Here is a 25119-nt window from a genome sequence, read left to right as displayed (position 1 = left end):
TTATAGCTGAAAATAGCCTTGAACTCTTTTTTTTTTTTTTTTTTTTTTGGTTTTTCGGGACAAGGTTTCTCTGTGTAGCCTTGGCCATCCTAGGCTTGCTTTGTAGACCAGGCTGGCCTTGAACTCGCAGTGATCTGCCTGCCTCTGCCTCCTGAGTGCTGGGATTAAAGGCATGCGCCACCACACCCAGTTTAGCCTTGAACTCTTTTTTTTTTTTTAATTTTATTTATGATGTATACAGTGTTTTAACTGCATGTACGCCTGCAGGCCAGAAGAGGTCACCAGATCTCATTACAGATGGTTGTGAGCCACCATGTGGTTGCTGGGAATTGAACTCAGGACCTCTGGAAGAACAAACAGTGCTCTTAACCGCTGAGCCATCTCTCCAGCCCTAGCCTTGAACTCTTGATTTTCCTGTCCATCTCCCATGTGCTGCTGGGATTACAGTGGTGCCCCACCACATTTAGCTTTGAAAGTTAACTTTTGAAAATCTATTTCCCCTGCATTAAAAGAAGATTCTATTTTTATTTATGTATTTATGTTTATATAGTTTATGTATGTATACACATGCATATGTTTGTGTATGTATATATATTTATGTATATGCATATGCCATTGTGTTTGTATGCTCCATATGTGCAGGTGGCTGAGGTGGGCAGAAGAGGGCATCAGATCTCCTGAAACTGGAGTTACAGATAGATGGTTGTGAGCTACCCAATGAGGTTGCTAGGAATCAAACCCAGGCCCTCTGCAAGAGCAGCAAGTGCTCCTAATTACTGAGCCATATCTCCAGTTCCCTGCCTGAAATTTCAAAAGTAATTAGGTATTATGTTTTGATACTAACCCTCCAGAGTACCTTGAGGGCATTGCTTTGTTTCTAGTGTTGTCGAGAGCTTATTTATTTATTTATTTATTTATTTTTGGGTTTTTTTGAGACAAGGTTTTTCTGTGTAGCCTTAGCTGTCCTGGACTCACTTTGTAGACCAGGCTGGCCTCAACTTCATAAGAGATCTCCTGTGTCTGCCTCCCCAATTGCTGAGATTATAGGTGTGTGCCACTGCACCCAGCATTATAGAGAGATCTTGTGCAGTGTAATTGTCATTCTTTTGTAGATAGTCTATTTTTCTCTCTGCCATCCTTTTCTTCTTTTTTTTTCCAAGACAGGGTTTCTCTGTGTAGCCTTGGCTGTCCTGGACTCACTTTGTAGACCAGGCTGGCCTTGAACTCACAGTGATCCGCCTGCTGTGCCTCCCGAGTGCTGGGATTAAAGGTGTGCGCCACCACGCCCAGCTTTCTTTGCCTTCTTTTTTGGTCCAAGGTTCACCCCCTGCCCAATACCAGGGACCAAACCCAGGGCTTTTCCTCTGCTAGGCAATCACTTTACTGTTCAATATAAACCTGGTCCTCCTTTTTTTTTTTTTTTTTTTTTTTTTTTTTTTTTTTTTTGGTAATAAAATACAAGTAACATAAAATTTCTCAACTAACTTTTAAAATAATTATTTATTTTTATTTTATGTGTGCTGGTGTTTTACCTGCATGTGTATCTGTGTGAAGGTGTTGGAACTCCTGGAGCTAGAGTTACAGATAGTGATGAGCTGCCATGTGGGTCCTGGGAACTGAACCCGAGTCCTTTAGAGGAGCAGCCAGTGCTCTTAACTGATGAGCCATCTCCCCAGCTCCTAACTCAGCTATTTTTAAGAAAACAGTTTAACCTATCCTGGTCTATAGAGAGAGTTGCAGGACAGCCAGGGCTACACAGAGAAATCTCATCTCGAAAAACCAAAACAAAAGAAGAGAACACAGTTTAGTGTTTCAAGTACTTTTATCCCGTTGTGCAACCCCCAGCCACAGCACCCACTTCCAGAACTTCTTTTATCTTGCAACATTGAAACTCTATCAGTTAAATAATAGTTCCCCATTTTATTTCCCTCAAGGCCTGGCAGCCACATTTTATTTTTTTGACATCAGCTTCTCTAGTTATCTCATTAAATCATAAAATGCTTAGCTTTTAGTCTGGGCCTTTTCACTTCATTAATGCTACAACATATACGAGAATTTTATTCCTTTGCCTGCTCCACCTTGATTACAAATTCATCCTTCAATAGATATTTAGTTATTTGTTTGTTTGTTTTTAACTTAACTATTAGCTATTGTTAATCTTAACTATTGTGACTAATGCTACTGTGTACATGAACATACAAATAGATGTTTGAGGCAGGACATGGTGACACCTGTAATCACAGCATCTGGAGGGCAGAGGTAGGTGGATCACCAAAAATTCAGACCAGTTTAGTCTACAGAGCCAGTTGCAGGCCACCTACCAGTTGCAGACTTCTTTGGGCCTCTACTTTTAGTTCTTTTGGGTATGTACCCCAAATGTGGGACTTTCCCACGCCCTAGATGTGGATTGAAAGCAAGGATGGCCAGGACACACTAGGACCAAGTTCTCAGCATAAAGAAAATGTATTTGTCCTAGAGGGACAAAGGCCAGGGAATCAGAGACTAAGACAGGAGGTAGAGGAAGAAGGAGGAGGGAAAAGGAACAAGGGGGAGAGGAAATGGACATTTGCCCTGGAGGGACAAAGGACAGTCTGGATAGAGAGGAGACGGATGTGGCTCCTAGGCAGAGGCAGCTTATAAAGGGAAAAAAGGAAGCCAGTGTTAGGATGAAATGTTTGGTTCAGAGTAGAGACGTTAATTAGGGCAGCCAAAGGGGGCTTTTGATTGCTGGACTTCAATACTTTGATAGCTGGACCATGGTTGTCAGCCTCAGGAGGAGGAAGTGGCCAAATAAGGGAGTAGACCTTGGTGCTTCAGGAATGTAAGCTAATGGCTTAACAAGTCGAGGGAATGGGGAGAAGGTACCGCAGCGGCCATGCTTGGGCCTGCTCCAGCCTGTACATGACTGCATCGCACGCCTAGTGTGCTCCCTCAGTAGCCGGGACCACGAGTATCCTTTGCCCATTTTAAAGTTGAGTTTTCTTATTTGTGGTATAGTTTGAAGAGTTCTTTATGTGTTCTGCATATTAATCCTTTGTCCGTTAGCATTTTAACTTCTTTTTGTAGTGTCTGGAATTGTGTGTGGAACTTCATACATGTTGGGTAAACACTTTACAATTGAGCAACAAACACTTGTCATTTCCTCCCCCTCTCTCTCTGTGTCTCCTAGTTAGGTTTGTGTTCCTATGATAAATATTGTGACCAAAGCGACTTGGGAAGGAAAGGGTTTCTTTCAGTTGTAGTCCATTATGAAGGGAAGTCAGGGCAGGAGCTCACGGCAGGGGCCTGGAGGCAGGAACAGAAGCAGAGGCTGGGGAGGAGTGCTGCTCACTGGCTGGCTTCATCTTTTGCCTTCATTTTTTGCTTTGTTTTCTTTTCCTAAAAATATTTATTTATTATGTATACAGTGCTCTGCCTGCATGTATGCCTGAATGCCAGAAGAGGATATTAGATCACATTATAGATGGTTTTGAGCCACCATGTGGTTGCTGGGAATTGAACTCAGGACCTCTGGAAAAGCAGTCAGTGCTCTTAACGTCTGAGCCATCTCTCCAGCCCTGTTTTTTGGTTTTTGTTCTTTTGGTTTCTCGAGACAGGGTCTCTCTGTGTTGTCTTGGCTGTCCTGGACTCAACTTTGTAGACAAGGCCTCAAACTCACAGTGAATGATCAACCGGCCTTTGCCTCCGGAGTGCTGAAATTAAAGGCGTGCACCGTTACGCCAGACTCAATATAAAATGCCTCACGAATTTGCATGTCATCTTTGTGCAGGGGCCATGCTAGTCTTCTCTGTGCCCTTCCAATTTTAGTATATGTGCTGCCGAAGTGAGCACCAGTTTGCTACCTTGTACACCCTTGGTTGAGTTACTTAGGGATGGCACTGCCCACAGTGGGGTGGGTCCTGCCACATCAATCATCAATTAAGGAAATGTCCTACAGGCTTGCCTAAAGGAGGCATTTTCTCAGTTGAGGTGTATTCTCTGTGTGTGTGTGTCTGGGTCTGTGTGTGTATGAATTAATGTGTAAATACAACTTTCTGAGTCCACTTAGTATTATTTTTCTGTATGTAATTTTTAGGGCTATTTGGTATTGGATGACCAATTATGGGGAGCTCATCTTTGGGAAAGACTGATTGTCCCTTTGTCAGCTGTGATGAATTTTCTGTAGCTCTTCCTGTGGGACTTTGTGCGATTTCCTTTATTGTTTGAGTTTTGTTTAAGCAATCACGTTGTAGAGATTTCATAAGAGCGGCTTCCCTATCATAATGAGAAGACAGTGTTTGACACAGTTGACATCCTGTCTCTCTGGTTTTTGCAATCTTCTGCCTCCTGTTCTCTGATATCCCCTGAGCCTTAGGTGAAGGTGGTGTTGTCAGTGTAGCCATTGAGGCTGCCGTTTTGCCCAGTTGTAGCTTTCTGTTTCTGACTGCCATAAAAAGAAGCTTCTTTGGCGTGGGATCAGACATGCGCTCATCTGTGGGCAAGTACTAAGATAAGTGTAACTGCTGATGCAGATTGCATCGGATAACCTTATAAATGGGGTAGGTGGAAAATAGGAGGTAGAGAAAGGTGCTGGAAAGTGGCGTCTCAGTGTACTTTAAAAAATATCGCTGGGCAGTGGTGGTGCACGCCTTTAATCCCAGCAGAGGCAGGTGGATTGCTGTGAGTTCGAGGCCAGCCTGGTCTACAAAGTGAGTCCAGGACAGCCAAGGCACAGGAAACTCTGTCTCAAAAAAACAAAACAAAACAAAACAAAACAAAACCAAAAACAAAAACCAAAAACAAAAACCAACCCAACCCCCCCAAAACAAAACAAACAAACCAAATATACATATATATATATGTATAACTTCTCCTGTTTGCCAATATTGTTATATTAACAATTAAAAATAAAAGCTACATGGTCATATTTTCTCTGTCTGCATTTGTCTTTTTTTTCTGGACAGTGTCTCACTCTGTAGCTCAGGCTGGCTTTGAGCTTGTGAGTCTCTTAGATTAGCTTCCAAAATTTTGAGGTTGCAGATCGGTGCCACCATACCTGATTCTGTTTGTTTGTTTTGTTTTTTGAGACAAGGTCTCTCTGTGTAGCCTTGGCTGTCCTGGATTCACTTTGTAGACCAGGCTGGCCTCGTCTACAACTCACAGAGATCCACTTGCCTCTGCCTCCCGAGTGCTGGGATTAAAGGTGTGCGTCAACATGGCCAGCTCATACGTGATTCTTGTCGCATGTTGCATGGTGTTTGTGTATAATGTGTATGCACGTGTGTGTGTCTGATTTGTTTGGTTGTGCATGTCCTGTGTGTGTGTGTGTGTAGGACAGAGGACACAGCCTCTGTTGTGTGTCTTCATTCACCTTGTTTGAAGTCAGAATTCTTTGTGTTTTCACTGCGTTGTAAGCCAGGCTATCTGGAGAAGTGCTGCTGGATTCTCTTATCTCTGCCTCCCATCTCACTGAAGAGCCACTCGGGTGATGGACATGTGTTGTGTGCTTGGCTTTACACTGGCTCTAGGATTCGAATTCAGATCTTCACTGAGCTATCAAGCCTAGCCCTTACTGTTTATTTTAAAAATGGCAGTAGACTCAAGAAATTTTGCAAGCTGGGTGTGGTGGTACACACCTTTAATCCCAGCAATTGGGAAGGCAGAGGCAGGTGGGTAGCTTTGGGTTGGAGGCCAGCCTGGTTTAACAAAGTGAGTCCAGGACAGCCAAGGCTACACACAGAAGCCCTGTCTCAAAAACAAAACAAAATAAAAAAACACAACAAAAAAGTTGTTGCAGACTAGAACAGAGAGGTTCCATATGCCCATTACTCCTCTTGGCTCTTGTGAGAGCATATGTGAATTACTTCACTATATGTCAAAACCAGGAGATGGACTTTGATATAATACGATCAACTGTACTATGAATTTTACAGCTTTGCACGCACTTATTCTTTATGATTTTCTGTATAATTTATGACATATTATCATTACAGATTTATATAACTATCACCATATTCTAGCTACAAAACTCGCTATGAAAAGAGCTAGTGCTATTGATAGACAATATGTTAAATAAGAAAACAACATTGTAGTACAATATCATTTAAAAATGCTAAAAGAACCCAGCACTTGGGAGGCAGAGGCAGGTGGATCGCTGCGAGTTCAAGGCCAGCCTGGTCTACAGAGCGAGTCCAGGGCAGCCAAGGCTACACAGAGAAACCCTGTCTCAAAAAACAAAACAAAACAAACCAACCAAACAAACAAAAAGCTAAAAGTAAAAAAAATGCATCTACATGCATGCATATTTTTCTTTTCTTTTTCTTTCTTTTTTTGTTTTTTGTTTTTTTTTTTTTTTGTTTTTTTGAGACAGGGTCTCTCTGTGTTAGCCTTAGCGGTCCTGGACTCACTTTGTAGACCAGGCTGGCCTCGAACTCACAGCGATCCGCCAGCCTCTGCCTCCCGAGTGCTGGGATTAAAGGCGTGCGCCACCACGCCCAGCTCATATTTTTCTTTTTATATATTTTAAGTTTATTTTATGTGCATACATGTTTGTCTGTGTATATGTCTGTGCGCCACATGTATGCCTGATGCCTGTGGAGGCCAGAAGACGGCAACAGAGCCCCTGGAGCTGGAGCTACAGACGGTTGTGAGATGTCATGTGGCTTCTGGGACTTGAACCCAGGTCCTCTGAAAGAGGAGACATGCTTTTAGCTGCTGAACCATCTCTATAGCACGTGCGCGCACACACACACACACACACACACACACACACACAGAGGTGCGCGCGTGCTCTCTCTCTCTCTCTCTAATATACATATATTACATATATAATATAATATACATATATCATATATATTTCCCCTTTCCCTTGTTGATTTTGAGACATGGTCTTGCTAAGGAAATAGCCAAGGCTGATCTCAACTTTTAGATTTTCTTGCCTATCTATTCTAGATATTGGGGTAACAGTTGTATGGCATCTTGCCTAGATGTAAAGCCTAAAAAAACAAAACATACAAACAAAACAGTCATAGTGGTGCAAGCCTTTTTTTTTTTTTTTTTTTGACAAAGGGTTTATTTGTATAGCCTTAACTATCCTGGACTCGCTTTGTATACCAGGCTGGCCTCGAACTCACATTGATCCGCCTGCCTCTGCCTCCCGAGTGCTGGGGTTAAAGGTGGTGCAAGCCTTTAATCCCACACTCGGGAGGCAGAGGCAGGTAGGCAGGGCCAGGTATCTCTGTGAGTTCAAGGCCAGTCTGGTCTACAAAGTGAGTCTAGTACAGTCAGGCTGTTACACAGAGAAACCCTGTCTTGAAAACCTTTAAAAAAGGCCGGAGGTGGCACACGCCTTTAATCCTAGCACTTGGGAGGCAGAGGCAGGCAGATCGCTGTGAGTTCGAGGCCAGCCTGGTCTACAAAGTGAGTCCAGGATGGCCAAGGCTACACAGAGGAAAAAAAAAAAAAAAAAAAAAAAAGGTGCTGCATTTCTTTACATGTCAAATTGAAGACAAAAATACTAAGAATGAGCTCTCTGCAGTGACATTTACTGTACTAACCCTGATTTACAAATGAGATTTGAATGTTCAGTTAGGGGACTTTATTTATATTTTTATGAATAGAGTGTTTTTAGTTACCAATACTTTAGGTGTTTTTTTTTTTCCAGAATATATATATAACCAAAACCATAAAAGTAAATTTCTGATTAACTACTCATCCAGTGTTAAGAATTTTGGATGAGGTGCAGGGGGCAAGGTCTGAAGGAGGTTTACTTTGTGTGTGAGTTGGTTTTTTTTTTTTTTATTGTAAGCATGTATAAGCTCTTTGATTAAATTATTTTTTGAAAATAAGTGTACTATGGAAATTTCTTTTTTGACGTAGGGTCTTGCTATGTCCCTCTCTGGCTTGGTATTTTCTGTGTAGCCCAAGGCTTCTTCTTTTTGAGGCTGAGTGCAAGGTGTGTGCCAGCAGTCCATCTTTTTTTCTCTTTCTTATTAAAGAGAGTCTTGATATGTAGCCTACGCTGTTCTCCAATTTGAGCTCATCTGATCTCAGTCTCTGGGGCAGTGGTTCTCAACCTTCCTAATGCTGCAACTCTTTAATACAGTTCCTCATGTTGTGGTGACTCCCTCAACCACAAAATTGTTTTGTTAGTAGCTCATAACTTAATTTGGCTACTGTTATGAATTGTAAATACCTGCTATGCAGGTCACTGATATGTGATATCCAAGGAGGTTGCAATGCACAGGTTGAGTACCACTGCTCAGGTGTTAGAGTTAGAGTAAGAATGTGTGCTTGTTCTGTGAGTCCTCTTGGGTCAAACTAGCAATGAATGTATGACTTGTTTATGCACCTTTTTATATATTCATGTTCTGTTTATGTGTATTTATTTGTGTGCATATAGGTAACCTATAGGCATATGTGCAAGTACCATTAGGTTTTTTACTTGCAGTGATAAGACAAAGAGTTAATTTCTTCAGGGTGGTGGCTCATGCCTTTAATCCCAGCACTGGGGAGGCAGAGGCAGAGGCAGGCTGATCTCTGAGTTTGAGGTCAGCTAGGTCTGCAGAGTAAGTTCCAGGACAGTCAGGACTACACAGAGTGATCTTGTCTTGAAAAAAACAAACAAAAGCTCCACACACCAGTAATCCTAGCATTGGGGAGACAGAGGCAGGCAGATCTCTGTGAGTTGGAGGCCAGCCTTGTCTACAAAGAGTTCTAGGACACCCAAGGCTACACAGAGAACCCTGTCTCAAAAAGCAAACAAAAAAATTGGTTTAATTTTCTTTGTGATCTTTTATATATCTGGATTTATTTATTGATTGATTTATTTTGGTTTTTTGAGACAGGGCTTCTCTGTGTAGCCTTGCCCGTCCTGGACTCACCTTGTAGACCAGGCTGGCCTCGAACTCACAAATATACGCCTGCCTCTGCTGAGGGCTTGGATTAAAGGTGTGCGCCACCACACCTGGCTATTTATTTATTTTTAACAATAAGCATGTATGTCATTCTCCTTTATCTCCTCTTCCCAAAGGTGTTTCTCAGGAAGGAAAGGAAAAAGGAAAAAACAAAACAAAAAACTATTATCTTCCTTGAACCTTGAGAAAATCAGTAACAGCTTTTGTTTGCTAATTTATAATTATTTCAGATTTTCCATAGTCTAGAGTCTGATAAGGGGTATGACTTTTTTTTTTTTAAAGATTTTACTTATTATATATACGGTATTATATATACATACGTGCCTACAGGCCAGAAGAGGGCATCAGATCCCATTATAGATGGTTGTGAGCCACCATGCTGGGAATTGAACCTGGGTCCTGTGGAAGAGCAGATAGTTCTCTTAACCGCTGAGCCATCTCTCTAGCTCTTCTTTCTTAATAGATCCACTTTATTCTTTTCCCTTTGGAGAAGGTCACCATCTGAACTTTTTATAATGTGAATTATAGAGTTGTTTTACTTTTCACTTGTCTATTAGTTAGACATTTGTATAAGTACAGCGGCCTAAATAAGCGCTTGGTGGTTGTTTCTTACCCTTCTGGGTCAGTAATGAGGCTTTGCCTGAGTTGCTGTGGTGGGCATGGTTGTTTGCTGGCTCTAATTTGACTGTTTTGTCATGGAGTGTGTGCTTTAATGTAGTTGCGTGAAAGAGACTGTCTTCTTTCCCTGTACAGTATTTCATTAAGAGCTTTTTCTGCAGGCTTGAGGCATGATGGTGTACTTCTTAAATCCCAGCACTCTGGATCTCTCTGAGCTCCAGGCCAACCTGGTTTATGGAGCAAAATCAGGGCAGCCAGGACTACAGAGAAAAACCCTGTCTCAAAAAAACCAAAAAAAGGGGCCTGGAGAGATGGCTCAAAGGTTAAGAGCGCTGGCCGTTCTTCTAAAGGTCCTGAGTTCACTTCCCAGGAACCATATTTTAAGATCTGGTACCCTCTTCTGGTATGTTGGCTCACTTGCAGGCAGAATACTGTATAAATAATAAATAAATAAATCTAAAAACAAACAAAAAACAAAAAGTGGGGGGGGGCGTTCTGTAGTGCTGGCTCGGTTGCCATTAATTGGCTTAATTTGTTTTTGCCTTGAAATTCTCTTATTTTTCCATCAATTTTGAGAGATAACTTTTGCAGGGCATGGTGTTCTTCTTTTACAGTTAATATACTTTTAGAGCTTGACATTTCATTCTGTGCTCTTCTGGCTTTTATGGGTCCTGATGAAAAGTCTGGGGTGATTCTGATTTTTCTTTCTTGTATGTGAGTTGATACGTGGCCCAGGCTGAGCCCCCCAATCCTTAGGATTTCACTGTGTAGCCCTGACTGGCTGGAACTCATATGACCTCAAACTCAGAGAGATCTGCTTCCTAAGTGCTAACGACATGTGCCACTCTGCCCGACTCTAATTGGTTCTTGACAGGATTTTGAAATGTGATTTTGTTCTAAATATTGTCATTTTTATTTGGCATTAGGGCAGAAGCAACAAAGGATTTTTTTTGTTGTTGTTGTTTTTTTGAGACAGGGTTTCTCTGTGTAGCCTTGGCTGTCCTGGACCCGCTTTGTAGACCAGGCTGGCCTCGAACTCACAGCGATCCACCTGCCTCTGCCTCCCGAGTGCTGGGATTATAGCCACCACGCCCAGCTAACAAAGGATATTTTCTTAAGCTTTTATTATCATCAGTTAAGAATACTGGGCCTCTGTTAAAATTACATGAACTTGAAATTTAAAAGTCTTTAAAGTTTTAGCAATATATCAAATTTTTTTGCCAGGGATCGTGAGAGGAATTCACTTTAGGGAATTGACATTGTGGCATATAATAAGATGCCCAGTTGCGCTTTAGTGGGAAGTGGCTTTGTAGGGTCTGGGACTGCAGCTCAACTGAATACTTGCTTACCATACCTACCTTGGTTCCATCTCTGATACTTGCAGCACATGCTTGTAACCCTAGCATTTGCGAGTTGAAGGTAAGAGGACGTTTAAGGTTGCTCTACACCTTGGCTACATAGAGCCCAGGTTCCAAGTAACACTGTTTGGTTTTGTTTTTTTCCAAGACAGGGTTTCTCTGTGTAGCCTTGGCTGTCCTGGACTCGCTTTGTAGACTAGGCTGGCCTTGAACTCACAGAGATCCACCTGCCTCTGCTGGGATTAAAGACGTGCGCCACCACTGCCTGGCCTTGTTTTTTTGTTTTTGTTTTTAAAGGAAATCCAGAAGCAAAATGAATAGAAAATAGCTGGGTACAGTGATGTACTACTACTACTACTACTGTAATCTTAGCCCTTGGGACATACAAGCAAGGAGGTGGAGGCAGCAAGATTGGAGAGGTTTTTTGTTTTTTGTTTTTTGTTTTTTTTGTTTGTTTTTTTGAGACAAGGTCTCTCTGTGTAGCCTTGACTGTCCTGGACTCACTTTGTAGACCAGGCTGGCCTTGAACTCACAACGATCCACCTGCCTCTGCCTCCCGAGTGCTGGGATCAAAGGCGTGCGCCACCACACCTGGCTTTAGATTGGAGAGTTTTATGCCAGCCAGTGCTATATAGCAAGGTTCTGTCTCTAAATAAAAGTAACAGGAGCACAAATATAATTGATATTGTTGTGTTTAAAGAAATTAGAATGCAAGGCTGGCAAGATAGTGTAGTAGGTAAAGGCACTGGCTGCCAAGCTGATGTTCCTGAAGGTTGTTTTCTGATCTCCGCACATGGACTTGGCCCGGGCATTCCATCTCCCTTCTGAATAAATATGTATACAGAATATATATCTACACACACACAGATATATATACATGATATATATATATATATACATGATATATATATATGTATATATATATACAAGGATAAATATATATACAAACATAGTAGATTTTAAAGAATTAGGATGCAAATTAATTTTAGATTTTTGGAGAACTGAATTTCTAGTTCAGGTATTATAGCAGTTTATCTAAAATATTTGTTCTGGTTCCATTAATCTGAAAAGAAACATTGTTCTGTATGATCAGGCTTCTAATCTCTCTCTTAGCACCCTCTCCCTGCTTGTTTTAAGAACAGATTTCCGGAAACTTTTCTATATGTTCTTACTCCACTTCCCCTGTGCTGTTACCCTTTGGCTGTACTGCGTTCCTTTCTCTCAGCCATCACTTTACTAGGTTGTTTTTTTTTTTTTGTTTTTGTTTTTCTTTCTTGTTTTTTGAGACAGGGTTTCTCTATAGCCTTGGTTAGTCTGGACTCTCTTTGTAGACCAGGCTGGCCTCAAGATCTGCCTACCCCTGCCTTCCGGCAGGCTTTTTTTTTTTTTTAAGTGCATATCTGTGTTTTGTTGTTTTGGAGCTTTGTTTAAACTCAAATTTAAGTCTTCTATAAAATTGCCACATTCCCATTCATCTTTTATATGTATTTCAGCAGTTGTATTAATCATCATTAAGTGGTTAATGTGATGTTCACTGGTAGATGGATGTTTTCATAGTTAAAATGTAAGCACCATGAGGGACAGATTACGTCATTGTTTTCTGTGGCATCTTTAATATTTGGCATTTAATGCTCATCTTTACTATTCAGTGTTTGACATGTACCTGATAATCAGGAACAGTTTATTTAATAAGTAAATGAATTAATAAATATAAAATACTTTTTTATCATTTCAGTGCACATTTGTGTTATTATTGTTTGTAATATTATACTATTAGCCAGGTTTTGTCATTGTAGGATTTGTATAAAAGTTTATGTAAATCTGGATTTATAAAAATTTAAAACATAAGCAATGAACATAAAAATAATTTAGTATTTTTCTGTGTGTTGTTTGTTTATTTGAGACAGGGTTTCTCTGTGTATCCTTGGCTGTCCTGGACTTGTTTTGTAGAACCAGGCTGACCTCTAACTCAGTGATTCTCCTGCCTCTGCCTCCAGAGTGCAGTGATTAAAGGTGTGCACCACCACGCCTGGCTTCTAAAATCCTTTTGTTTATTGTGATGAGACCATGATTCTCAGAATTTTGCTCGTAGCTTATTGACATTTCAGATGTGTGCATGTGCTAAATGTTTATATGTCTTCATTTTCCACTGCTAAGTCATATTGCATAGGCTTTTCATGTATTTAAATTTACTGATATAAACTGGGTGTGGTGGTGCACACCTGTAATTCCAGCACTCAGGAGGCAGAGGCAGGCAGAGTGAGTTTGAGGCCAGCCTGGTGTACAAAGCAAGTCCAAGACAGAAACCCTGTGTTGAAAAAACCAAAGTGTGTGTGTGTGTGTGTGTGTGTGTGTGTATGAATGTGTATTGTGTATAGTCTTACCATGTTGAGGCTTTGGATATATAGTAGTGAACTAAATGAGCAGGGCTTCTGCCCCCATAGAATTTACACTTTAGTTGGCAGAGACAGACCACAGACTGATAATCACAATAATAAGTGTATTATGGCAACTCAAGGTATGCCAAGAGAGGAGAGAGCAGCTGAGCTGTAAGTAGAAGCCTCTGACCTGGTCCAGGCGGAGGGATTATTTTCCTTCAGGAGGGACATCTGAGAAGAGATCTGAAGAGGAATTTAGCAGATAAAACTCTTGGGCAGGAGAAACAGCTCATGCAGAGGCCTGAGACAGGAGGAATAGGTGTGTGAAGAACTGTTGAAAGGCCAGTAAAGTATGAAGAGGTGGCCTGGTAGATAAAGGAATGTGGGGCCAAGGACCTGACTTTGAACTTGACGGCTTGAGTTTGATCCCCTATGACCCACATGGTGGAAGGAGAGAGCCCATTCCTTTAACATGTGTGCTGTGGCACATGTGTACCTACACACACACACACACACACACACAGTAATAAAATACCACTTCTTCCCCATTTAAAGGTAATTGGATCAACAAGGGATATGGGCGGTGGTTCAGTAAGTCCCTAGCACACATTCTATACCTCACTTACACTCCCAATATGGCTGGTGCTTCAGTATTTTTTCATTGATTCATCTGTTTATGTACATATTTTTGAGGTGCTGGGTATTCAGTCCAGAGTCTCCCACATGCTAAGCAGGTAGTCTGCCACTGAGTTTCATGGCTAGTGCTTATTTTGGATTTGTTTTGTTTGTTTTGTTTTTGTTTTTGAGACAGGGTCTCTCTATGTTATCTTGGTTGTCCTGGACTCACTTTGTAGCCCATGCTGGTCTCGAACTCACAGTGACCCGCCTGCCTCTGTCTCCCAAGTGCTGGGATTGAACTTTGAATCATGAGAATGTATTTAAAATTAGTAATGCCTGTTATTTTACTTGTTATCTTTGATGAACCTTAATTTTGATTAATTTCTTTTACTGGCACTATTAGAATTGTGACAGAAGCCTACAAATTACAACTGAATGGATATTGCCTGCTCTTTCCTGAATTTTGGTTAGCATATCATCTTGGGTTATTTGTGCTGGAACCTCTAAACTGTTAAAAGGGTTTGCGTGTTGAGGCCATCTGTGGGAGCTACATTGTCTGAAATTTGACAGGAGACCACGGCAGATGGTGAGGTCAAAAGATTGGCTTTTTGAGCTTGACATAATAATGTGCTCACAAAGCTGGAAGGAGAAATCCAACTTACATTTTTAACAGAAGACTTGGAAACAGGAAGCGGTGTGCAGTTGTTGAGTTGGGGTAAACATCACGCATCGGCACACACGGCTGGTTTATATCTGCGACTTGTCAGCAACTTCTGAAAACATTTAGTGTCCCTTTTTCTTCTTCACATTTTGGGAAGTTTAAAGTCACATACTGAACATTTGCAGATAATTTTTACATTAGTCAATACAGAAAAGCTTTTAAAAACATTAAGTTATTTAACCTTTGTAATTGTAATCGCTACATTTTTCCCCCTACATTAAAATTGGGACTTGTATTGTGTTTTTTTCTTTCTCCTGTACACCAGTTATTCATTACTTATTTTGGAAGAAGAAACCTTAACTCTCTGTGGGAAATCCCTACGTTGATTGCTTATCCTGTGTTAGTAACGCCATATGTGTCATCTAATTTAATGAAGTACATATGCCTTTAGTACATGGCAAAAACAGAAATGGAAGCAGAGAAATATAATGGTAAATTTGTTCAATGACCATTTAGGCACCTTTGGCTTTATTGCAAACATTTATCATTTAGGCAACGTTTAGATTCTAGTCTGTGCTGAACTCTGGTAAAAAGATACAAAGTGAATACTAAACAGCATTGCACTTGGCTCCATCAGGTTCATTGATGTGGATGAACAGTGTTTTTATTGGTAGCCTCTTACTGTAGTGTTCGGAAATAGTTAGGTTCTGCTAACTTCCTAACATTTTTATCTGCCCCTCCGTGAGATCCTGGGGATCTAACCTGGGGTCCTGGCGAGCACTCTAATTATTGAACTACGGCTCCAGCCTTTCGTTAGTTTCTTTGTATTTGCTTGAGTACCACAGTGCCACTCAGTAGCCTAGTTGTTAGGAAATATGATACAGTATTAAATACTGAGTACAAAATAAAGCAGATGCATAGACAGCAGCTGTAGCCGGTGCAGCCTGCTCTGGGCCCAGTGGGGAGCAGGAAGGGAGCCTTTGTAGCCAGTCGGCTGCCTCCCTTCATTAGTATTTGCTATGTCGTGTTGGCCAGCATTAAGTCATACGTTATATGGTCAGACCATCTGTGAGAAAGGAGAAGGGAGCATTTTAGTGAACACATTGCCACCTTCAATGTTTTAAGGAAGAGAAAAATAAGGAATAATATCTGCCCTGGATCTATATATAAGAAAATTCATAAAGTTTAATGTGTTCTGTGGAAAAGACTTAATTGTTTTATGTCATAATTGTATTTTAGTATGTCATAAAGTAATCTATTTTTTGTTTTCTATTGTATTTGTTTGATATTTATCTTTTAAATATTTAAAGTATTTTTATTCTTTGATCATTTCAAACATGTATACAATGTATCTTTAGCATTCAGGTGCCCTTTTCTGTTTATAAATTTCTCTTACATCCCACTGAGTCCAGTTCATGCTGGCTGTATGTGCATGGATGTGGGAAATTTGAAAAAAAAAATTTTTTTTTTCGAGACAAGGTTTCTTTATGTAGCCTTGGCTGTCCTGGACTCGCTTTGTAGACCAGGCTAGCCTCGAACTCACAGCGATCCACCTGCCTCTGTCTCCCGAGTGCTGGGATTAAAGGTGTGCGCCACCGCCGCCCGGCTTGAAAAATATTTTCATTCATTACTAGTGTATGTGATATGTATGGGTGCACATGGCACAGCATGCTTACGAAGGTCAGTACAACTTGGTGGAGTCAGTCCTCTCTTTCTAACTTTACTTTGGTTCCAGGATTGCCCAACAAATACGTTTACCCCCTTAGCCATCTCTCTGGTACAGCTGTGTTCTGAGGCAGAGTCTCATGTAGCTTAGGCTGCTTTGGAACTTGGCTGTCATCCAAGGCTGGCCTTTAGTGATCTTCCCACCTCTACATTCTAAGGTGTGTGTGTGTCTTTTTTAACCCTAGTGCTTTAAATTTTATATTAAAAATTTAATATACTTCTGTTTCAAGATACTTTAACATTTATCTATTTACTCATTTATTTTTGAGGCAGAATTTCACTGTATAGTTTAGGCTGGCCTGGATCTTTCTGTGCTGCTATATTGTCTACACTGGACTTGTAATCTCCCTTGCCTCGGCTTCTTTTCCTTCCTTCCTTCCTTCCTTCCTTCCTTCCTTCCTTCTTTCTTTCTTTCTGTTGCTTTTTTTGTTTTGTTTTTTTTAGACAGGGTTTCTCTATGTAGCCTTGGCTGTCCTGGACTCCCTTTGTAGACCAGGCTGGCCTCAAACTCACAGCGATCCACCTGCCTCTGCCTCCCGAGTGCTGGGATTAAAGGCGTGCGCCACCACCGCCAGGTTGCTTTAGCTCCTAAGTGGTGCGAACTCCTGTGGCTGGCAAAGAAATGTTAAAAGAAAAATAATGAAACTCTCAAAAATTCAAATACACAAATGTGAGAATAGCTACAGAAGGAGGACAAGGAAACTCCCGAATGCCTTTCCCCAGATTTGCCAATTATAAACATTTTTTATACATGCTTTATATTTTCATTTCTTCTGTATATTTCTCATTCTTGTCATCATGCCCCTTGCCTTCTAAAGCATTTTATTTTCTGAGATAAAGGATATTTCATGTATAGAAAGACTGTAGTTTATGAACTAATGTCCAGAAACAATAATGAAATTTGGGCTGGTTGCTTGTACCTGGCGTTTATAAGGCTGAGGTGAGAGCATACCTATGCGCGTGAGGCCAGTTGATCTGCATTCGGAGTTCTCACAGAGTTCTGGACTTGCCAGGGCTTGGTAGCCAGGCCTTTTCGAGAAAAAAGAAAAGGAGCCAGAGAGAAAGGAGAGAAATAGAACACCCATACACACGCTATCTGAAATGTGGACTTTTTCAGTTACCTCAATATTGGCCTTTGCGGGAATTGTGTTTTCTGATCTAGTGTTTATTTTGAGGTCATACATTGAATTTTCTTTTTCTTTCTTTCTTTCTTTCTTTTTTTTTTTTTTTTTTTGGTTTTTTGAGACAGGGTCTCTCTGTCTCTGTGTAGCCTTGGCTGTCCTGGACTCGCTTTGTAGACCAGGCTGGCCTCGAACCCACAGCTATCCGCCTGCCTCTGCCTCCCGAGTGCTGGGATTAAAGGCGTGCGTCACCATGCCCGGCTGGATTTAATGCCCTCTTCTGGCCTGCAGGCATATATGCAGGCAGAGCACTGTATACATAATAAATAAAAAAAATAGTATATGTCTCTCTGTAGTTCTGTAGTTTTTTAATTCATTTGTGTTTTTATTTTTGTTTTTGTTTTAAGAGAAGGCATCTCTGGGTAGCTTTGCATGCCTGGTACTCACTCTATAGACCAGGCTGGCCTTGAACTCATAAAGATCTGCCTGCCTCTGCCTCCAGAGCGCTGGTATTAAAGGTGTGTGTCACCATGGTCCAGGTTAACTCATTTTGTTAAACAGAATGCCCAGTACTTATTTTATAAGAAGGCAAAGGATGTTTTCCAAAAGGGATGGATTTTAGATTTAGACAGTGTTCCAGACTAAGGAAAACCATTGATTTTTTTTTTTTTTCATATGGTGACACTCATTCCGTCAACCAATCCAGAAAACTGAGGATGGTGAGCATAAAGGTTTTTTTTTGTTTGTTTTTTGTTTTTGAGACAGGGTTTCTCTGTGTAGCCTTGGCTGTCCTGGACTCGCTTTGTAGACCAGGCTGGCCTCGAACTCACATTGATCCGCCTGCCTCTGCCTCCCGAGTGCTGGGATTAAAGGCGTGCGCCACCACGCCCAGCTTTCTTTCTTTCTTTCTTTCTTTCTTTCTTTCTGTTTTTGTTGTTCGTTTTGTTTGTTTTCAAGATAGGGTTTCTCTGTGTAGCCTTGGCTTTCCTGGAACTCTCTCTGTAGACCAGGCTGGCCTTGAACTCATAGAGATCCGCCTGCGTTTGCCTCCCGAGTGCTGGGGCCCCGCACCACCACTCCCTTCCCCTCACCCCACCCGGCTCTTTTTTTTCCTTTTTTAAAAGCTTTTCTAAATAAGGGTGTTTCTTAGCTTCCTTTTAGGCCGTTATTTTGAAGAACATCTTTCGCTACGTATTTCTCTGATTTTTTTTTTTTTTTCACGATTAAGTTTTGCATGTTGGACAGCAGTGTCTCAGATATCACAGCCATCTCAGTGCACTCGGGACACATGATGATTTGTCTTGACTGCTGCTGGCCATTTGATAACTTCCATCACTAAAGTAGTGTGTGTGTGAGGTTTTCTTTTTTTTAACTGGAAAATTTGAATTTTTATAAGGAGGTATTTCATTATTATATTACTATCTTGCTACATATTTCTAGTAACTAGTGTTACCTTTTGTTGATGATTCTTCCCTTACCAGTTTATTCTAATGGTTATATATATGGTGGAGCGTTCTATCTGATGCTTTCCATTTCTCTCTGTTATCTCTTAATTGTTCTCATGATTGGGTTTATAATCGATTGCTATCGCTAAGATATTTTGGTGTTTAGTTGCCTCAGGGTGCAGTTCAGTGTTCAGTGCGCATGCTCCTAAAGTTGGTGCTTGTGTACTTCTGACGTGTGCCTGTCAGTGTAGGAACATTTTGTCCTTTAGAACAGTAGAACATGCTAGGTTTATCTTGTACCTTTCCTGTCTTCCCTTGGAATCAGCCCTTTCTCCATATGAGGACCTGCATCATCTGACGCAACATAGTATAGCTCTACTGTGTCCCTTGAGAGCAGAGCTGACTTGTCAAATTAACTGCTTTAAACCCCAGTTCTTATCTGGAATGGAGATCAAATGGTACATATTTTCATAGTGCTGTTCTAAAGATTGATGTAGACAATCCACTTGCAAGTACGTGTCTCAGTAAACATGACATAAATATTGCCTATTATTACATTACTATTCCCTCTTTTTCCCTTTAACAGGATATTTTAAAGAGCCGTTGAAGACGAAGGTTTTTATTTTTGTATATTTTTAAATGGCTTTACAGAATATTAAGTAGAATACAGTTTGACATGACGGCAAAAAGTGTAAGTATTTGTAATAAAAAAAATAACTTTTTAAAGTAAGCCTATGATCTTTTGCTATACAGATTTTTTTTTCACTATTCTGGTTAACAAAATTCAAAACATTGCCTGGATTTATAATTGTTTTTGATTGTGTAGTGTGTTGGATAAACTTACTGCTATTGAATACAGGATTTTCATGGCCATTATGGGATTCTTGTATTTTGGTGCCAAGCTGTTCTTTTTCAACAGCTGCAAATTGCTATCTCCAGAAAGTTTTTAACTTGGCTCCTTTTCTGGGGACTGTTACAAATTTGTTTCCTTTGCTAGAGAGGTACTTGGCTTTACTGAACACATCTCTGGTTTCTTTGACTGAATTTTTCTTTGTGTTTGCTCAGGGAAATGTGTATGCTCTGATGTTATTTGGAAGCAGGTTGCTACATTCTCTGAGGTGTTCCCTGAAGACAATCTAAACTTTGCATGTGTTGGAAAACTTGTGTAATTTCCTCCCTCTTTTTGAATTGTTATTTTATTTTTTTCTGTCTCTATTTTAAAGATGAAGGGATGTCTTAGGAATTCACAAGTGGCAATTTAGTAGCCCCCAGAAAGATCTGGGCCCACAAGCTGGAGTCTGTCGGGAGTTGGGACAGTATTTGTTTTTACAGCTTACTTCTTTCTGTATGTTATTCATCTGCTTCATTTCTTCCTCTTCCCCACTGAAGATCATCGTAGGTCCATAGCCATCTCTTATCTGCCTGTTAAGGGACTGGTCTACTCAAAGAGAGATTTACAGGAGGGGAAAGAAGCAGTCTGACTTTTTTTTTTTTTAAAGATCTATTCAGTTTGATTTGATTGATTTATGTTGGCTCTGTTTCTTAACAATTAAACTTTATTATACAACCCAGCTAGCTTACACAAGAGGTAAAAAAGGTTAAAGGGGAAAAAAGAGTGAATCTTCCGGTATCTGTTCCATGGGACGGGCCCCTAGGTGTCTCTGGCCTGCGTGCTGGTCTGGCCTGTTTGCTGATCCTTTTCCCAATCCATGTGTGCTCAAGCCCAGTCTGAACCTGTTGTTCCTTTCTGTCTTCCCTGCTTGTCTGTCTCTCACATGAAGGGGTGGTCTCCTCCTCCCATCGAGGGTGGATTAGAAACACAATAGTCCAGGTGGAGTTCCCAGATCCGCTTCCTGAATTCCAGGCCCAGGATGGCTCCACCCAGTCTATCTCAAGGTTAATCTCAGGGAGTATCCCTGGTGTGTCCAAGAGCAAAGCCCGCCAAGACTGCTTTCACCTGTGACAAAGCTTACAATCCTTCCCACAGATTTATTTACTATTTATACAGTATTTTGCTTGCATGGACACCTGCAGGCCAGAAGAGGGCACCAGCTCTCATTGTAGATGGCTGTGAGCCACCATGTGGTTACTGGGAATTGAACTCAGGACCTTTGGAAGAGCAGACAGTGCTCTTAACGTCCGAGCCATCTCTCCAGCCCCAAGTACTTTTTCTTATCTTGATACTTCTGCAACATTTTAAGAGGCTATTTTATGTTACCCATGGTGTGGGTAATGTACCAGTTTCCTAATATTAGTCATTATGGTTTTCCCTTTTTGTTGTTTTTCTTGTTGTTTTGTTTTTTGTTTTTTCTTTTCTTTTCTTTTTTTTTTTTGTTTTTTCAAGACAAAGTTTCTCTGTGTAGCCTTGACTGATTACTAGTTAGGTTAAACTAATGTCCTATGTGTTTACTGGTTATTTCCATTTCTGTTTGTAAATTGCATATGTTGAAGTGTTGGAAGCTATTGGCATTTGAATAGCAGCTAAAACTTAGATATTACTTCACCATAAACAAATATGCACAATTGTTTGATGTAAGATATTCAACTCTGTTGTTTATATATGTACTTTTCTTTCAGTTTTTAGTTTTTTAAGGCAGGGTTTCTCTGTGTAGCCCTGATTGTTGTAGAACTATGTAGGCCAGGCTGTCCTCAAACTCAGATCCACCTGCCTCTGCCTCCCAAGTGCCGTGTTAAAGGCATGCACCACCACTGCCCAGCCCTACATACATGCACTGTATACTGATGATTCCAAAATCATCTTGTCTGTAAAAGTTAGAGCATATCTTTAAGTACAGATCATTTCAGTTGAATTTGTTTTCTAAGTTATATCAGAAATATTAAATATTGAGGAATATGATTTGTTAAAAAGTAAGCATAAATATTTTTATCTAGCATACAAGTAAGTAACTGCTCACACTTCGTAGCACGACATTGGGATGCTCAGTTATTATTCCGTATATATTTATCTTATGTTTTATAACATTAAACGTGTTTAAATTCAGAAAATTTGTAATAATACCCAGATAGAAGGTATTTCTTAGTATCTGATTAGGCAAAAAGTTTAACAGGAAATATAAGTTCTTTTTTCTCTTGTTTAAGGAAATACTCTTTTTGTTATTTGTTCTGAGACAGGCCTTCACTGTGTAGCTTAGGCTGTCTTGAAATTCACTATTGATGATCAGTTAGCCATGATTTTGGGTTCCTCCCAGGTCAGCCTCTCATTCTGGGATCATAGAGACATGCCCACTTAGTTCCTTGTGGAGAGCTGCGAGGTGCCGCGCCTTAACAAGGCGCAGGTTTCCGCCATCCCGACGGCGAGCGCTCTCTAAGATAAACAAGTCCTTATATGGCAAAAGGCTGCGCAAGGGTAACTGGTGATCTGATGACGAGCAGTCCTGCTCTGACACGAACCTATGAGGAGGTGACACCTGGCATGAGCTGATTGGCCCTTGAGTTGTACTTAAGCTTGGCCCTTCCCTTCTTCGGGGCCATTCCCACTGAGCTTAATCCTGAGTAAAGATCTCGAGAAGTCTGGTTGTTGGTGTCTTATTTCCGCTGGACAGTGCGGCGCCGACAGTTCCTTTTTCATTTGAATTAATCCATATTAAGATTTATTTTTATTGATTTGTGTGTGTGTACGTGTGTACATGGTAGTTTGCATGTGTGTGTGGTTGTCTGTGGAGACTAGAAGAGGGTGCTAGATCCTCTAGAGTTGAAATTATAGGCAGTTGTAAGCTCCACCGCCTTCACCAAACTGTCCTCAGACTCACAAAGATCCACCTGCCTCTGCTTCCTGAGATTTAAGGCATGTGCCACCAGGTCCTGCAGAGTGTGTGTGCCTGCGGTGACCAGAAGCACTGGTTGCTGGAGCCTGAGTTACAGATGTTTGTGAGCTGCCTGGCATGGGTACTGCATATATACACTCTTAACTGTTGAGCCATCTTTCCAGTGTGGGAAAGAATATTTTAAAGTGCCTTCCCTAGCCAACTATTTTACTTTTAAGTAGTAATGTACTTTGAGTCTTTAAGCTACAAAGTATAAAAAGTAGAATTTAATATGTACTTTAACTTATTAAATGGATTTTGGCAGTATTTTTAGGAACTTTACATTAAAATACCTTCCTTCTAATATTAAAATTAGGGTGGGTGGTGGTGGCTCATGCCTTTTATCAATCCTGGGACCCAGGGGGCAGAGGCAGGTGGATTTCTGAGTTTGAGAACAGCCTGAATCAGTTCTAGGACAGTCAAGACTACACGGAGAAACCCTGTCTTGAAAACAAACAAACAGGCAAACAAACAAACAAGATTAAAACTAGGCTTTTATACTGAAACACATTTGACCTTTATCTAAATTTTAAATGTAAATTAAGATGTGGGTATAGGTTTGTGGATATGTTTGCTGCTTTTGCTGCAGAAACTGACTTGAAGAGCAGGTGTTTAAACTTAACAGTCACCCAGTAACTGACGGCTCTACTGTGACCATGTGGGTTTTGTTGAGGTTTTTTTTTTTTTTAACTGTTATTTTTATAAAATGAGAAAAATGTAAAATGACTTTCCTGAAGTTATTATATGTATTACACAGTCCTATGTTAGTCATGGGATGAACATATTTAAAAGATGTCTGTCACTCTTTCTTTTCACAGTAGGGCAGACTAAAGTTTGACTTCTCTTTGTAGCTGAAGCACTCACAGTGTGGGCTGGGCTCCTTAGTAATGACAGCACACAGCTCAACAAATGTTCAGTCGCTTGAATGTTTAATGCTGTCTTTATTAGCAATCTGCGAGAGCCATGATGTAGCGATTTGTTGCAGTTTTTTATTTTTATTTTAAAGGTAACTGAACTTAAATCTCAGTGCAAAGTATCTACACCAATACATAGAATTGAAAAGCTGTGTCAAGTGATATATAGAAATATTTTGGTAAAAGGGAACTACACTTAGTAAAGGATTTTAACCACCGAATAATGAAGCCAGTAGTTCTTAAACTGTTAAATTATAAAGGACCAAGTGAGGACCTATGGAGGATATGTAATGTAAAACATTAAATTATTAAAAAAAAATAGTTCCGTGTGGGGCCTGAGGGATGGTTCAACAGTTAAGAGAACTGACTGTTCTTCTAGAAGTCTTGAGTTTGAGTTCCAGCACCCACATGGCAGCTTACAACTGTCTGTATAACAACAGTTCCAAAGGATCTGGTCCTCCCTTCTAGCCTCTGTGACACCAAGCATAGAGTTCATAGATACACATGCAGACAAAACACACATACATGTAAGATAATAATAAAAAAATTAAAGTCAAATCCACAATGTTTCAAAGCTTTGTGTTCTTTAAAATTCTTTTAAGTTGCCTGGTGGGGTGGCAGATACCTTTAATCCCAGCACTCAGGGAGGGAGAGGCAGATGGATCTCTGTGACTTTGAGGGCAGCCTGGTCTACAAAGGCTACCATGATGATGATGATGATGATGACGAAACTACTACTCCTACTCTTACTGTAGACAAGGGCTGGAAAGATGGCTCAGTGATTGCTCTTCCAGAGGACCCAGATTCAGTTCCCAGCACCCACATGGTAGTTCACGATATCTGTGACTGCAGTTCCAGGAGATCTAACGCCCTCATCCAGACATACATTTGGGCAAAATACCAATGCACATAAATAAAAAAATTAAAAAAAATAACATAGACATGTATCAAAACATCAAGATAAGGATCAGTCATTTAAGTCCATATAATACCATATTATACCTTTAAAAGATATCTTTGAAAAGATATCTACCAAACTAAAATTTGTTAGAAATTTGTAGAGTATTTTAAGCTTGTAATGTTGCAAGACTACAACTCTATATAGTGTACACTTTATAGTTTACACTTTATGATGTGTAAAACTATAATATATAGTAATAATGAGTCCATTTATTATAACTTGTTTTGAGCTGTTTGTTTTGTTGTTTCTCTGTATAGCTCTGGGTGCCCTGGAATAGCTCTGTAGACTATAGACTGGCCTCGAACTCAGAGATTGAACTAATTTTTTTTTAAAGATTTATTTATTATGTATACAATTCTCTGCCTGGTACACCTGCAGGCCAGAAGAGGGCACCAGATCTCATTACAGATGGTTGTGAGCCACCATGTGGTTGCCGGGAATTGAACTCAGGACCTCTGGAAGAGCAGTCAGTGCTCTTAACCTCTGAGCCACCTCTCCAGCCCTGAACTAATAATTTGTGTGTATGTGATGTGGGGACTGCCTGTAAGGCACAGTGCACTTGTGGAGGTTAGAGGACAGCGGTGTGAGATTGATCCTCCTTT

The 25119-nt window shown here is 40.5% G+C and overlaps 1 protein-coding gene across 11 annotated transcripts in view; it reads left to right on the top strand.

Moving 5' to 3' along the window:
• The window catches only part of TFDP2 (transcription factor Dp-2), a 157807-nt gene that overhangs the window by 10324 nt on the left and 122364 nt on the right, over window positions 1–25119 (top strand). For 7 of the 11 annotated variants that reach the window (XM_084751772.1, XM_084751768.1, XM_084751771.1 and 4 more), the window contains exon 3: window positions 19405–19509. The exons of 3 other annotated variants lie outside the window; for them this stretch is intronic. In XM_084751772.1, the coding sequence (XP_084607898.1) occupies window positions 19495–19509 (15 nt within the window). In that variant the 5' untranslated portion in view covers window positions 19405–19494. Of the gene's footprint in view, window positions 1–18069; window positions 18093–19404; window positions 19510–25119 lie in introns of those variants that run through there. One more of the 11 variants, XM_084751766.1, reaches the window with a different exon arrangement.

Source organism: Acomys minous, assembly GCF_964271855.1.
Source record: "Acomys minous genome assembly, chromosome: 13".
Classification (NCBI taxonomy): domain Eukaryota; kingdom Metazoa; phylum Chordata; class Mammalia; order Rodentia; family Muridae; genus Acomys; species Acomys minous.
This window is presented reverse-complemented; position numbering and strand designations above follow the sequence as displayed.